This window comes from Chrysemys picta, chromosome 7 (genome assembly GCF_011386835.1).
Source record: "Chrysemys picta bellii isolate R12L10 chromosome 7, ASM1138683v2, whole genome shotgun sequence".
NCBI lineage: Eukaryota > Metazoa > Chordata > Testudines > Emydidae > Chrysemys > Chrysemys picta.
The window spans coordinates 126,693,670-126,708,527 of record NC_088797.1 but is presented as its reverse complement, the minus strand read 5'-3'; the positions used below and the strand labels follow the sequence as shown (position 1 = coordinate 126,708,527).

At 55.0% G+C, this 14,858-nt stretch overlaps 1 protein-coding gene across 2 annotated transcripts in view; it reads left to right on the top strand.

Moving 5' to 3' along the window:
* Positions 1–14,112, top strand: part of FBXW4 (F-box and WD repeat domain containing 4) — an 89,844-nt gene extending 75,732 nt beyond the window's left edge. For both annotated transcript variants that reach the window (XM_065552676.1, XM_005289433.4), the window contains 3 exons: positions 12,686–12,826; positions 13,009–13,150; positions 13,769–14,112. In XM_065552676.1, the coding sequence (XP_065408748.1) occupies positions 12,686–12,826; positions 13,009–13,150; positions 13,769–13,885 (400 nt within the window). In that variant the 3' untranslated portion in view covers positions 13,886–14,112. The remainder of the gene's footprint in view (positions 1–12,685; positions 12,827–13,008; positions 13,151–13,768) is intronic.
* Positions 14,113–14,858: the final 746 nt, after the last annotated feature.

Genomic DNA, 14,858 nt, shown 5'->3' with positions numbered 1-14,858 from the left:
TGTGTCTTCTGTTAAATTCCACCAAAGTCCTGCAGAAAGTGAAACCTTACAGCTTGGAGAGTTTAAACAAACCCTAGGGGATCCTCCAGGATTTTAGGATGGGGGGGAGGAGGAAGGGGAGCAAACCAGTTAAGTAATTTTGATGTAGTACATCCCAAATGGGGGGAGAGAGGTCGCTGGTAGAAACTCCCACCAGAGTAAGCCACTTATCGGCTTCCTCTTGATAGTCAAAAATGGATAGAGGTTGCCAAGAGGCGGGAATGATATTGTATGATGGCAAATATCTGGCATGGATGCCACCTTTTAGGGCTCCAGAGACAGGGACTGAGAAATGGCTGTAGACCCAGAATTCACCCAACCTCCTACAGTACCTTAGTTTTGCTGATTAGTTATTGCCTGGGCTTATGCCACGCTGGCGTGGAGCGAGTTTGTTTTTCTATATAGCTGCTTACTTTGATAAAGTCCCAGATTCTAATGCCGCGTTGTGTGTCCTTTGGATTATTTGGGGAACTGAAGTCCCGTATTGTCCCCAGAACTCTAAATGAAAGGGGGTAGTGGGGTGAGAGGTAATATGGTCTAGTGGAGTGGGGGTTCCTCTCCCAGCTGACCCCCAGACCTGCTCTGTGACCTTGTGTATGTCATGTCACCTCTGTTCCCTTCCCTTCCCTGTGTCTTGTCTGTTCAGACTGTAAGCCCTCGGCGGCAGGGCCTCTGTCTGGGTGCTTTGTACAACGCTCAGTGTGGCAGGGCCCTCGTCTTGGTTCGGACCTTCCAACGTTACTGCAATACAATGAGCCCTAATAAAAAGGACGCATTACGCAGCTGAATGGAGAGATCGGAGCCAGGTTTTAGTTCTAGTTAAAAGAAAAATAGACGGATGCTTTTAGGAATGAAGATGGATCCTCTGCCTTCAGGCACAAACGGATTGCCTGAGAGATGAGGAAGGAATGTCAGGAAGGAAGGAAGGAACCCCTCCAGTTCCCCAGGTAACCCAAAGGCATTACCTGAGTTTTTCTTGCCTTGCTCTGAGGAATCCATTGGTCATTGTCAGAGGCAGGATGCCGGGTTTGATGGGCCAGCTATCCGATCCCAGGTCTTTGGACGGCAGCTTCTTGTGCAGCCCGTCTTGCGATCTCTCCGTTAGCTGTATCCAAAGGCCTGAGGCTTGTCTGAACACGTGATCTGTTTTCCTGGGGTCTATAGAAAATCTCCAAAACCAGGTCTGGGCTCTTTTGTCCTCTATTGGTGATTTTAACATCACCTCTCTGGGCCCTGGCTGCAGTCTTGTAGGCTCCTCCCTTACCAGTGTTGACCTGTGGCTCTCCGTGCATCTTCCCCACTAGCACAATTTAAAGTTTTTTTAGTCCGAGGTTCTCACTGCAGCTTCAGGCACTTCTTATTCCAAACAAACAGGGGGCCAACTTCTGCCCTTGGATTTGCGTGTCCTAGAGCACAAACCGTCCCTTTCACTCCCACTCAGACGTATTTATGACAACTTGACAACACCTGAAACAAGCAAAAAGTGTGTGTGTGGGGGTGAAAGTGCCTCGTGCATTGATCAGTTTCATCCCCAGGAGCCCGAGCAATCTTTATTTTTCCCTGGGTTGAGAGAGAATCAACAGAAGCCGGGGAGAAGAATGGAAACGAGTGAATGAGGAACCCCTCTGCCGCTGGTTAGCACTCGCTCATTTAAACAGATGGCTTTGTTTTGATTGGGATTCTCCATTTTTTTTGTCTGCCCACTAAAGAAGACCTCCAGAGCTCTGCCCAGAAAGGAGCCATACAGTTGCTTATTCCCACACAAGTGGTGCAAGAGGCTCTGAGAATTCCCTCTCTCTTTTCCTCCCCTGGCTTTTTTTTTTTCTTTGCCCAGAAATCACAGTTTGAGAGAATTCCCCCCCACTCCTCCCGTTGGAAAGAAAGACAGAGAGACATTCTTGACATTCTTTGCAGAGAAAAGGGGTTAAATGTCTGAATTTGGGGGTCACCGTGTTATACAAATTGCAATCTAATCGTTTTTACAAGAACACACGTGTGCTAAGAAAAGGAGCCAGGGACAAGAAAGACAAGGGGACAGACAGCTTTTTTTGTCCTTTTCCCCCCAAGGTTTCAGGCTATTGTCATGTCCCCGTCTCTCTCCCCTCCTCACCCCCGAGAGGGAGAACATTGGTTTGATAGTTAAATTGGTCCGTAAAGCAGAAGGGCTTGGTGCCACTTCTGTTTGTTTTCCCAAATAAAAGCCCCAGCGGGGTCCCTTTTGCACCGTCGTGGCTTTATTTGAAGAAACTGGCTTTTTCCCATAGCCCAGCGTGTCAGTTTATCCTCTGAACTTAACCTTACGGGAACCCGGACAACAAAAACTCACAGGGTCCCAGAGCAGGCAAGGTAAAGAAATTGTATCTTTTTATTGGACCATTTAAAGTGTGTGTGGGCCAATTCAGAGAAAGCAGAAGAAAAGAGGGCAAAACTCTTTCCCCATCCCCTCCACCTCTGGTGTCACCACCCCCTACTGCCCCCTGTATCCAAAAGCTTGCCTCCCTCCAGCTGGCTCTGGGAACTTTGCTAACAGGGCACCGTGGGGATCAAAACAGTCTCTGCAAACTCAGTGTGATCCTTCCCTTTGTTAGTCTCCGCACCTTGGAACACTTCTCCTTACTGTGGCCCATTTAAGATTGAGACGCTTCCATAGACTCCTAATCCTGTGCGATTCCCTGCTGGCCTGCAGGCCTCAGGTACATGAAAAAAGTAACATTGGGATAACGCTGCAAAGATGCAGTGAAAATAATCTGGGTGCAGGATGGTTGTGGCTCCTTGGTGTATATCTCTTCATTGTATGGCTAGGCCTTGCCTCTCCTTGGTATTGATTCAGCTTGTATTTCCCCTAGTTGTCTGCAGCCCCTATTGCGCTCCTCTGCAGGTCACTTGGGAGTTTTGGTGCTCTCTCCAAGTGTGCTAACTAGAATTGGGCAAACGCTACATTGTGCGTAATTTTATTAGGTGAATTTTGCTTCCTTCCCCTGTTGGCCGTTACTGGAGGGCAGGCTTATGACTTTCTTGAATTGATGTGTTCAAACGTCCAGATCACTTGCACTGAAATAATTTGTTTATTCTGTAGATCATTCACAATTGGTTGGTTGCAAGTGTTTTGCTATTTGAAATCCACATTCCAGCTGCCTTGGTTAGTTGATTGGACACAGGTTACATGGAATCACTTTTCATCCTTGGTTGGTGGATGAGCATAATTCATAGAAACTGATTTCCAGAGTGAATATTTGTTCTATACATTCAAATATTTGGTTTTGGGACACACTCTCTGTTTTGCATACAATTAACTGATTCCCTGAACACGCCTACCAACAAATTTGGTATGCTGAATATTTGTAGAAAGTGAACATATGGGGGCTGTAGATGCCGACAAATCAAACTAGTGAGTGGAATATTGCTTGTAGCATTAAGACCAAGAGCTGGGCTAAATTTGTCCCAAAGAAACACCTGGCAAAGACCTAAAGCAGCTGAACAGAGTGCAGAGAGGTAAGTGTTTGCTTGTTTTCGGCTATAGTGGGTTAGAAGATCTTCTGAAAATCCCAACATTACAGTTACCAAAAATAATTATCGCTCCTTGGAAGAGCGAAGGCAGCTTTCTCTTCATGATGGATTAACTCTGCCTTTGGGCCCAATCTAACTCCCCTTGATTTGCACAAGGCTGGATTGTATCCTTAGATATGTCCAATCTTCCATTTTCAATTCTCTAACTTACTTTTCGTCCTTGCTCCTGTTTGCTTTTCTGTATTTCACCCAACTGGGCGGGGGAAACTCACCTGGCCACTTTCAGTTGCTGGTTCTTATGACCTAGGAATGCTTTTGTGTTCAGTGTTCCAACACAAGGGAAGAGTTCAAAACCAAACAAAATCCCAATGGACTATTTTAAAAATAACGTCATGAAAACGTTTGTTTGTCCAAAGGATTCTAAACTAATGGAAATGCATCAAGGGTTTTCTAACTTCAATGTCTGAACAAAATGCCTGTGGCTGTTGGTCCTGTCTGGACTTAATAATTCTTAGATGCATTCCCCAGAGCACTAGCGCTGTGTTCCCATTCGATGTCTCAAAGACCCATACGGGAGCAGAGGAGTCAGAATACTCTTATGCGACAACATCCACTAAACCAGGAAAAGAGTGAGCTGATTGGACCTCACCTAGTCCGTTTCCCCTAGGGCCAGCTCAGGGTTGTTCCTGAAAGTATCTTGTCCAGGCCAAAGACTTTAAATTGCCCCAGTGCTAGGGTTTCCAGCACTTCCCTTGGGAGACCGTTCTGCAGGGTGGTGTAGTCAACTGGGCTGAGGTTCACAGCACCCCTGCCGCCTTAAGCACTTGGGCCAGATTTGTAAAGGTGGTCAGGGCCCAAAGATGCAAATAGCTGCCTATGGGGATTGTTCACAAGTCTTTACCTGCATCTTTGGGCTCTGAATACCTTTGAAAATCTGTCCTCGAGAAAGTACAGTGATGGGCACTATAGAGAGCTGCAAGCTAGATAAACTGCGGCAGTTGTGTAGTGAATGAGACGGGTGCACAGGAAGGGATGGCCTGGGACCTAGGAGAGATGGGTTCAGGTCCTGTCTCTCTGCTCTAGGCTGCCTGTTGGCCCTTAAGTCACATAGTGTGCGTCTGCCTCAGTTCTCCACCTACAAAATAAGGATAGGGCTTCCTGACCTCCCAGGAGTGTTGCCTTATTGTCTGGGATGTGCTCAGATGCTACGGTGGCCTATAACAAAAGGAAAAGGGTCCTTGTGTAGTGCTGGGTTTGGGTGATGTGCAGGATGAGATCACTCCCTGAACATCACACTGGCTGTGGCCTCGTTTGCTGAGCAATGCCCATCCAGTGCCCTGAACAAAGCAAGAGCCCTTAAGGGGAAACAGTGGGTGGTGTTGTCATTACTGACTGTATCATACTGCACATGCACCAGGGGGCAGAGTTAAGGCACCACGGCCAGCTTTAACTCTGCCATTTCCTCACTTTTGAGTGCTTGGCTTCACAACCTTAACTTTCTCTTTCATTTAGTTTTTTTTTTTTTTAATTGAATTGACTCTCTGTAGAACAGTTTGTCCGCAAGCTTTACAGAGCAGGTGTATTGCAGAATGGCTCTGGTAGACTGGTTGAACGGTTGCAGCAATCTGTTTATCTGATGAATGTGGCACATGCGTCTTGTTTGTGAATTTTTCGTTAACTGCGTTGGATTTTCTTGAATTCGTTCCTGCTGCTCAAACATGTCGGCAGATGAGCTGTTGGCAAACCGCGGCCACCATATGAACTTGCTGCTATTCATTTCTACTGCCGCGTGATCGGCCACCTTGGCCAACGGGTATGACTTCTGCTCCCTGATTGAGTGTAAGGGAAGAGGAGAATGGCTTGTGAAAGTCACCGGCCCCTTCAGTGTAGACATTCCCCAAAGCGATGGGAGGGCTTCTCCCGTCACTGTCGGTAATCCAGCTCCCCCACAGGCACTGGGTTGACCTATCGCTGTCTCCATCAGGGGTTAGGTCGGCCTAGCCATCTCTCTCGGGTGTGGTAGCTGTGCCGATGTGAACTGCCCGTGTAGAGCAGCCCGGGGAGAGGCAGGAGCAGTTTGTGCAAGAGCCAAAACAGGGGGATTACAAATTAGGGGGCATTTTAACCTTTTACAACTTGAGTCAGGCCAGGAGACGGGCACGTCTGCTAGATGAATGAGAGGCTTGTGATTTTGTAGGCTGGGCTCAGAGTGCGCATTACCTTTCCTTTCTCGCATTCGCACAGCACAATCAGGTGTGCATTCGTGCGTGCTCTCATCCGCAGAGACCTTGTCTGTCTTACTGAATTGCCCCAGGCCAAGCGCTTCCTGAAACATCTTCACTCTGCTGAACAGGGCGGGTGAAATGTTACACTGGATTAGGTACAGGCTTTGCTGTAGCCTGGCTTCAGGGAGGGAACTGTTTCCTTTGAGATCTGGTGCACCATGGAACTGGTACATTTACTATTGCCTGAACGGGCTAGGTGCCAGTTCTGGATAGGGAAGTTTGGTTTCTGAATTTAAATCGCACTTCTTAGAATGTAGGAAACTATATTGTCGATTCCTCCTTCCTGGGCACATGGGCCCTGGACCTCTTGCTCATTAACCTGCAGAACTAAACACCTCAAAACTCATCGCTGTGACTTTGCGTTTCCTCAACACACGGACCAGGGGTCACCCAATGAAATTAATAGGCAGCAGGTTTAAAACTAACGTAAAGAAGTATTTCTTCACACAATGCAAAGCCAACCTGTTCTTGCCAGGGGATTTTGTGAAGACAAATGTATAACGGGGCTCAAAAAATAATTAGATCAGTTCCTGGAGGACAGATCTATCAATGGCTCTTAGCCAAGATGGCCCTGTGCTGGGTGTCCCTAAACCTCCAACTTCTGGAAGCTGGGAATGGGCGACGGGATGGGTCACTCGATAATCGCCTGTTCTGTTCATTTGCTGTGAAACACCTGGAACTGACAGCTGTCAGAGACCGGATCCTGGGCTAGACGGACCATTGGTCTGAACCAGTCCGGACGTTCTTAGAGACTTCTACACACTTGCGTTCCTTTCCCACCTGCCCCCCAAAGCTGTAATTAACGGAGGGATTTCCCACTGGGCGGGGAAGGAAGAGAAAGGGGAACTTCCTAGCTCTGCTTTTGGGTACTGCAGTGATGGGGCGATGTAGAAATACCCACCTCGGAGGCAGCCTCCCTCGCGAAGCTGCTACAGAGACCGTCCAAAAGCAGGCGAGCAGCCTGGCTGGTCTCTGATGCCCGGGAGTTGAGGGTTAGAGCAAGGCTCGGGATGACAGTGGCATCACCACTTCAGCCCAGTGCCCCGAGCTAGGGGCTGACTCGGGGCTGGGGGCCAGGGAGAGGAAGGCCGCTCGCTGATCCCTTTGCCCGACGGAGCAGTCTGGCTAGACCAGGCCGGGGTTCACTGGGGGCGGGATGCAGTTCCCCAGCACCAGGAGCTGAGGTCCAGCTTGTGCAGTGACATGGCCGCAGGGACCATGTTCTTGTGATGGCCAGTGGGCTCCCAATACGCACCCGAAGGAGCGAGCGCTGGCTAGTGGAAGCAGCAGGATCTCGAGTCGGGTCCGGGGTCTGTCCCTGGCCCTGCAACAGACCGGCTGGTGACCTTCCCCCCCGGAGTAAATCCCAAGTGGAGTGGGTCTCCGGCCCCCTCCCGCTCTGCTGCTGCTTCTCCTATCAGTGCAGCTCCATTGGCTCCTTCCCCCCCCCCCCCCCAGCCTTTCATCTCCGATTTTTAACAAACAAACAAACAAACATAAATGAAACCTATACAGAGGAGCCCAGACAAGTGCCCCCGAGAGCACGCCCGGCCGCCCGCACATTAAAGGCTCATTAGCGGGGGGAAAACAACAAACAGCGGGGGAAATAAAAAGCAAACAAGCGGCCCCAAACATGCGCGGGCCGGGGAGCACGGCGGCAGCAGATGTTCACCTAATGAATGTGGCTGTACAATAACAAATGTGTGCAGGCCGGGCTGGGCCGGGCCGGGGGAATGACTCGAAAGTGGGCTGAGTGCTAGCAGAGGCACCAGGGCCCCGCTTTGCACAAGCCCGTCCGCAAACGACCATTTGTCGCGTGGACAAGGGAGCTGTGAGGGCCGAGGAGCGATCGGATCGGGGGCGCGCGGTGTGGGAAAGATGCTGACGGGGGTAAACGTCTCCAAGCGTTGCTCTGGGGATGGCAGCTCGGGGGGAGAGGACTGAGCAGCGAGGCTGATCAGAACATTGATTCCCCCTCCCTCCTCCCCCCCAGATCCAGCCTCCTCAGAGCGAGACGGCGGGGTTATGCTCAGCACTCAGCCTGTTTCGCCAGAGTCCCCCAATCTGGTGAGCGCCAGTAAAGGACTGGGTGGAGGAAGGGGAGCTAGAGGGATAGCTGGGGGGAGAGGAGAGACGGGCGGATCCCGTCCCTGAGATGTGACGGTCAGATAAAACGCTCCCCGTCCTGAAAGGGTTCCAGGGATTGGCCTTCGGGGGTGGCATTGGTGGGTGCTGCCCCCCAGTTCCCCCATACGCTCCGCAGAGCAGAGGACTGTGCTGTGGGGAGAGTGGTTTGAGCTATGGTAGCTGGAGGCAGGCAGGGAGCACTCCAGGTGTGTGTGTGTGTGTGTGTGTGTGTGTGTGTGTGTGTGTGTGTGTGTGTGTGTGTGTGTGTGTGTGTGTGTGTGTGTGTGTGTGTGTGTGTGTGTGTGTGTGTGTGTGCGCGCTCTCCTTGGTCCAGCAGACAAAGCTTGCAATTGTCCCTTCCTGTTTGTGCAGGGTCAGTCTGTCCGGGGGGAAGGTCTCCCCAACAGCTGGTTGGGGGACAGCGGACACGCAAGCAACCCTGCCGAGCAGTCCAAGAGCCAGCTGGGGGTGCTCAGGGCTCGGGGCTGCTGCCCAGAGATAGCAGCCCCGACGAGCGGTCTGTGTGCTCCCCTTTTCCCAGCCGGCTGCCTGCTTCCTCACCGCCCAGGAAGAAGCCTGGGCGTCTGGCGCTGGAGCGCGGGGCTCCCCGCCTGTCCCCGGAGGTGTCGCTGAGACCTCAAGTGATAGTCGCCTTCGCACCTCGGAGTGGGGAGGGCTCAGGTTCAAGTCTGAGCGGAGAAGCCTGAGTGGGCTCCGTCTGCCAACACCTTCCCCCCCTTCCCTTCCCCTCCCCGGGCTGGCGGAGCGGCGAGGTGCTGACGGAGGGGACAGACAGCTCCAGAGCAGCGGGTGCTGAAGAGCTGGTGGCAGGAGTAGGCCGAGGATGGCCCTCCCTCACTGCACCCCACCACTGCTCAGAGCTGCGCGGGTTCCCACCTGCCAGGGTGGCATGGCTGTGGGCTCCCGAGGGCTGGCACCAAGGGGCACTCGCGGCTGCTTATTCGGGCTTCCTGTGGCTGTAAACGCTCTGGGGCAGGGACTCCGCTGCCTCGTTGGCTCCTCCATCCCAGGAAATGCCCACCCCCTCGCCCCCAGGCTGTGCAGGTCAGACAGGAAGATGCATGGCTGCCTCCTGGCCTTGGGATCGATGTCTCCATCTGCCCCCAGCGTGTATGTGCGAGGAGATCATCCCCCTGCATTGCAAACCGGTGCCCTGCCCAGCCAGGTGCCAGCTCCTGCTCGGGCTTCCCCCGACCTTCCTTCAGGCTCCTCCAGAGTGGGGCCGGGCTGCTCGCCTTCGCCCCGACCTCTTGCACCTGCCAGAGCATTCCTTCGCCTGGGAGGGAGAGAGCAGCATGTGGACGGTGCCACTGGCCATGTCTCCTTCGTAACACACCAAGCACCAGGAGCGGGAAAGAACAGAGCAGAGCTCTACCCTATCGGGCTGTGATCCCAAAATACCCCAGGAACCCATCAAAGGGGGACACGTAGTGCTCAATGCTTTTCTCCCGCGGTAACTAAGTTAATTGCTGCCCTGCTGAAGGTGTGAAGTGTAATATCCGGGCCAAGTATCAGAACTAGAGATGCTGTCTGCTCTGCTAGGCCTGCCGCGTCCCAGGGACTCTCGCTGCAGGCCGGGCTGGCTGCGTGGTTGAAGATGCGCAGTGCAGACGAGGTCGCTGCACGTTTCGCTCGGCTGTGTCCTCTGAGCCGGGCCGAGGGGATGAAAAGCTAGCCTTGGCCAGCAGACCGAACGGTGTCCCTAGACAGTGTAGGAACAGGCTGGCAAGTTCTGAGCTAATCAGACCCTCTTGGCTCCCAGTTCCAGACTCTTGGGAAGCTCTGAAATGTTGACTTCCTTCCCTCCCTCCCCTCGGTATATTGCACAGGGGAGATGTGTTCCTGCCAGTTCTCCGGGTCCATGGGGGCTGCGAGGTCTAGTGGACAAGGCATGTTATTCGGAGATGGGGCTCTTGCTGGGTGGCCTTGGACACCTCCCTGGTGTGCCGAGGAGGAGGACTGTTTGGAAGCAGGGAAGGCCTGCGATGTCAGGGCAGAGCATCTCCTCGGGAGCTGTCGGCCCTCTTCCCCGCACGCGAGTGGCTGGGCTGGAGCTAATAGGAGCCGATACGCCCACATCGCAGTCCCATGTGTACACAGTTGCTTTTGTAACCCATGTCTGTCACCTCCAGTGCGTCAGCTGGAGACCAAGGCCCAGGATTGCGTCTTTCCTCTAACCTCCCTCAGCCCCGCCCTCTCTGAGCTGGTGTCACTGGACAGGCAGGAAAGGGATCTCCGTCTGTCTTTCCTCTCTGCGGCCCCTGCACCGCAGTGTCTGAGCACCTGCCAGGTGCTTCGCAGACGCTCTTGGGAGGCAGGGAAGTATCACCCCCATTTTACAGATGGGAAAACCAAGGCATAGATTACATAATTTGTCCAAGGCCTTTCAGGAGTCTGTGGCAAAGCCAGGATTGGAGCCCAGATCTCCCCCGAGTGCCTTAAGGAAAGGCCAAGCAGCCTCGCTCTCTCTCCTGTGCCCGTTGAGCTAACGCACCGCGGTCTGGGATCATGTGGGGGCCAGCGCTGCGGCCGGGAGGTGGATCCAGACGCTGCTGCCCTTGGGAAGGGAGCAGAAGGCCAAAGCTCTGTGGTGTCGGAGCCACACAGCCAGGCCAGAGCACAGCCCCTGCGTCTCCCCCGCCCGGAGTCTGCAAACACTTCAACCTCCCGACCTGCCCACAGGTGCAGGGCTGCCGAGGGGCAGATAGAAACCCCTCTTGGAAAGGGTTAATTTATTGCGAGAGGCTGTGAGGACTGAAGGCTGGATTCCCCAGATCCCTCGCCTGGAGAAACACAAAGTCCAATAACCCAGCACCCCTGGATTCATGTCGGGGGGATTAATTCATGCACTTGATGTTAAAGCTTGTCCGAGAGGTTTGCATGGGGGGGCCATCACTAGGGCTGGCTGGCCTCTTTAAATGGTTGCTAGGGGCCTGGCATCAAGGGCCGGTGTAGTTGCCCACAGTCACGGTCACGGAGGGAATTACGCAGCCACAAAGAAATGGTTATTCTCCATAATCTGCTCTTTGGGGAGCGACTGGGGGAAACAGGCCGGCCCCAGCATGCAGCCAGCGCTGTGATCATAGAAGCGTGCTGGCTGCAAAGATCGGGGCAGGGCTCGCCTTCTGATCTGGGGGACACCACTGCTCCAGCCGCTAATCTGCTTTAGCAGCTAGTTCTCTCCCGGGACACAAAGGTGTTTGCTTGTTTTAACATCTCCCGGGACTCTCTTTCTCCTTTTGTGTGGTCTTTATCCCCAACCAGGCTTTAGCCCAGATTACAGACGGAATTAAGGCATTTGGCTAGGATGCCTCAGAACTGTGTGACACTGGATCAAGGAGCAGAAAGTAACAAAATAACTGGGGGGGCTGCCGGTGACCCCACCGGCGGGCCCATTCTCTCAGCTTTCAAGAGCCCTCCATTGTCCTGGGAACCAAGAGGCTGGTTCAGACGGTGGCCGTGCGGCGGGCTTTCAAAAGCAGGTGCTCGAAGGTTCATTGTGTCCAGTTTGGATTAGGCCACTAGAAAGAAGAAAAGGAGGGTTTGGCCCCTCCGAGCAGCTGGTCAGGGTCTCCCTAGCGCGGCCGAGAAGCTGCGGTTGGCTGGTGTCTTTGGCCTGTGGGGCGGCGGAGGAAGGCTGGAGGGTCGAGCTTGAGAGGAGCTAGCCCTCGTCTGGGATGTGCCAGGAGCCGCAGGTGGTCGCTGCCCAAGCCACCTTCTCAGCAGCCCTGGGAGGCTCCCTGTTCACAGCCGCTCTCGGTGGCTGTGCAGAGCCAGTATGGATCGGGGGTCATGTCTGAGAGAAGCACAAGCCAGCTGGATTTGAGGGTGGGAAAGGCATCGTGGGGTTCCTGGTTTGCTCCAGTCGGGCCGGTGCAGTTTTGGGTTGCAGAGGGGTGTGGTGCGACTGTTCCCCGCTGGATGGAGTTGGGGTGACCCCCAGTGCTGAGCGCGGGGCGCAAGGCGGATGCGGAGGGAGTGCAGAGAAGAGCAACAAGGACGATCTGGGGGCTTGTCCGGGGGCTGTGTGAGGCGGGGGCTGCGGGGGAAGTGAGAGGATCACGCCTGGCCAGGGGGTGCTAGGGCTGGCAGGATGGAAGGAAGACAGACAATGCGGGTCAGTGTCCTAGGAGCAGCTTCCTGAGGCAGAGAGCCCAAGGCAGGGCAAGTTTCCCAGCAGAGGGGGTTGGAACTAAACTGGCCCCGTTCCTAGCCCTGCTGTAGGGACCGATCCGGCCTGGCTGGGAGCCGGGCTGCACAGTCCCCCGCTGCGAGGCCTGAGTCTTCTCCACCAGGGACCGATGGCGACACCTCAGCCCCCAATGTAGCCCCCAGTGGCTCCCCTCCTGGCTGGTGTCTGGGGAGGCGATGCAGGGGCTTTGAGGGCTTGTGCACGTTGTTAAAAGCTAGACCTCGGTGCTGGGACAGCCCTGCTGGGACCCATCGCCCCTCTGCCCCACCAGTGCTGAGGAGGGCGAGGGTGACTAGCTCCAGGGAAGGCAGGGCGGAGCCCGTGCCACTCTCCCTCCACAGAGGGGCCTGGCATCGAGTCCAGGAGACCTGGAGCCCCTGGGACTTCAGGGGGTCTTGCTAGTCCCATGGCAGTAGCAGCTGTGCACTGGGGAGAGGCGCCCGAAGGCCGCGTTATACCACGCAGAGTCCTGGTGCTGTGCAGTGAGCAGTCCCCCTCCTGGTTCTCTTTCCAGTGGGCAGCTGGTGACCTGCTTAGGGACCGATTTCCACCGAGGAGCCGGAGTCCTGGACATCGTCTACGAAACGCCGTTCACCCTCCTGTCCTGCGGCTACGATACCTACATCCGGTCCTGGGACCTGCGCGTGAGCACGAGGTAAACACGCCCCGTGGTTGGACAGCCGGGCGGTGCGTCCCGCTGGGACAAATCCTCCGCGGGAATTGGAATCCAGCCCCAGTCCGGGTTCCCGACTTCCTCTGGCAGAGGCTGGGGAGCCGGCGCTCAGCCCGGTTTCCTGCTGCCAGGTAGCTACCTCGGCTTTTCTTTCCCACCCACAGGAAGTGTGTCATGGAGTGGGAGGAGCCCCACGACAGTGCCCTGTACTGCGTGAGGAGTGATGGGAATCACATGATTGCAAGCGGCTCCGCATATTACGGCGTGGTGCGGCTCTGGGACAAACGGCAGAGCAGGTGTTTGCAGGTGAGGCGTGATGGAAGGTGACGTCGGGCCCAGGAGCCTCCCTTCTGTGCCCATTCGGTATCTAACTCTGCCTGCGCGGGGCCAGGCTGCTGGCTTTTGTCTGCCTCGAGAGCGGCGCGATGACCGGACAGCCCAGAGTACGGAGGTTGGACTCGGTGTCTTCCCCCCCGGAGACCACAGGTGGGTGGGGACTGGAAGTCGTTCCCGTCCGATGGCCATGCACTGCCTGCGTGCGATGAGCTGTGGTTCTCAGTGCAGTTCCCCAAATTGCAGAAACTGCCCCCCCAGTCGGCCCCGAGACCAGGCCCCCTTTCGCCCTAGTGTCTGCAGAACAAGGCGGAGGGGCACAGGCGGAAAGCTGTGCTACCATGGCCCGGCTGTGCCTCCTCTCCCAGCAGAGGATGTCGGGGCTGCTGAGAGGTGTCAGTTTGATAGCCCTAAATTTGAGTTTCTCTGAGCGGGACCCCCCATGGGAACACTCCCCTCTGCAGAGTCCTGTCTCCAGCGTGCCAATTCCCTTTGCTAGGCACGATGGCAGCCCGTGACTCAGGTACCTGACTCGGAAGAGGCTGCTCCGGTTGCTGGTCGGAGAAGTGATTCTTGTCTCATTCTTTGCAGAGCTTCTCGCTGTCCTCCCCCACCAGCAGCCCCGTGTACTGCCTCCGCTTCAGCACCACCCACCTTTATGCTGCCCTGGCGTCTGCCCTGCACGCCCTGGACTTCACCGCCCCCTGATGCCCGGGCCAAGGTCCTTCCCGCACCACAGCTGCCTCTGGCCGCTCCCAGGTTGGCAGGTCTGATGCTCCGCTCAGGGATTGCAGGGCGGGAGAGAGGCAAACGGCCATGGAGACTTCTCAAGGGATTCCTTAGCGGCCAGAAAGCATCTCCCTTGAGCGCTGGAAGAGCCAGATTGTCTCCGACTCACCTGCCTTTTAGTTTAAATAAAGGCAAATTGTCCTTTACTCCTTTTTATTTTGTACAGTTCAGGTTGGTTTGGTTTTTGTGTGCGCGACGGTAGCGGGTCAGCTGGGAGAGCCGCGCAGACGTTCCCGTCAGCTGGGCAGCGCTGCTCCCGGGCATTGAGCAGTGCAGAGCCAATCTAGGACTGTGTGCGCAGTGCATTTCGCTTGGGAGGCAGGGGCAGAGCCCTGAACAGCCAGGCGCAGCCATCTTTGCACCTGCCCCGGCTGTCCTGACTGCTTTTTGTTACAACCTCCTAAACCGCGAACGGGAATGGATCCGGGAGCTGAAACCTCGGCAGGCTCTGGCTGAATCCTACCAAAGCTCGGCTCTGCCGGCCGGCTATCGGGGACTGGAGCACGTGGTCGGTTGGGTTGGGGCAGTCTCAGTTTGCTAAATAAAATGTCAAAGGGAAACGGAAGAGACTCAATTCTGTGAACCTGCGTAAGGCTCCCGAATTGGTAACAGACACTGGGGGCCGCTGTTCCCAATGCCGCTGCCTGAGCCGTGCACCGCGAGAGGCTCACGTGCAAAACGTCCCAAGTGTCTGGAGCCTGGGCACCTGTCTGAGTTTCACTTCTTGTGTGTAGATGGCAAATGTCCAGCGGGCTGCAGGTCTGGAACCCACAGCCTCCTCCTCTGCCACGAACCCGCTGATCTCAGGGCAGGAAAGGGGCTCAGGGAATCCTGCCCTTGGGCCTTCGCAGGGAGATGTTTTGTCAAGCCCGTAATCTGCCCCTAACCTCTA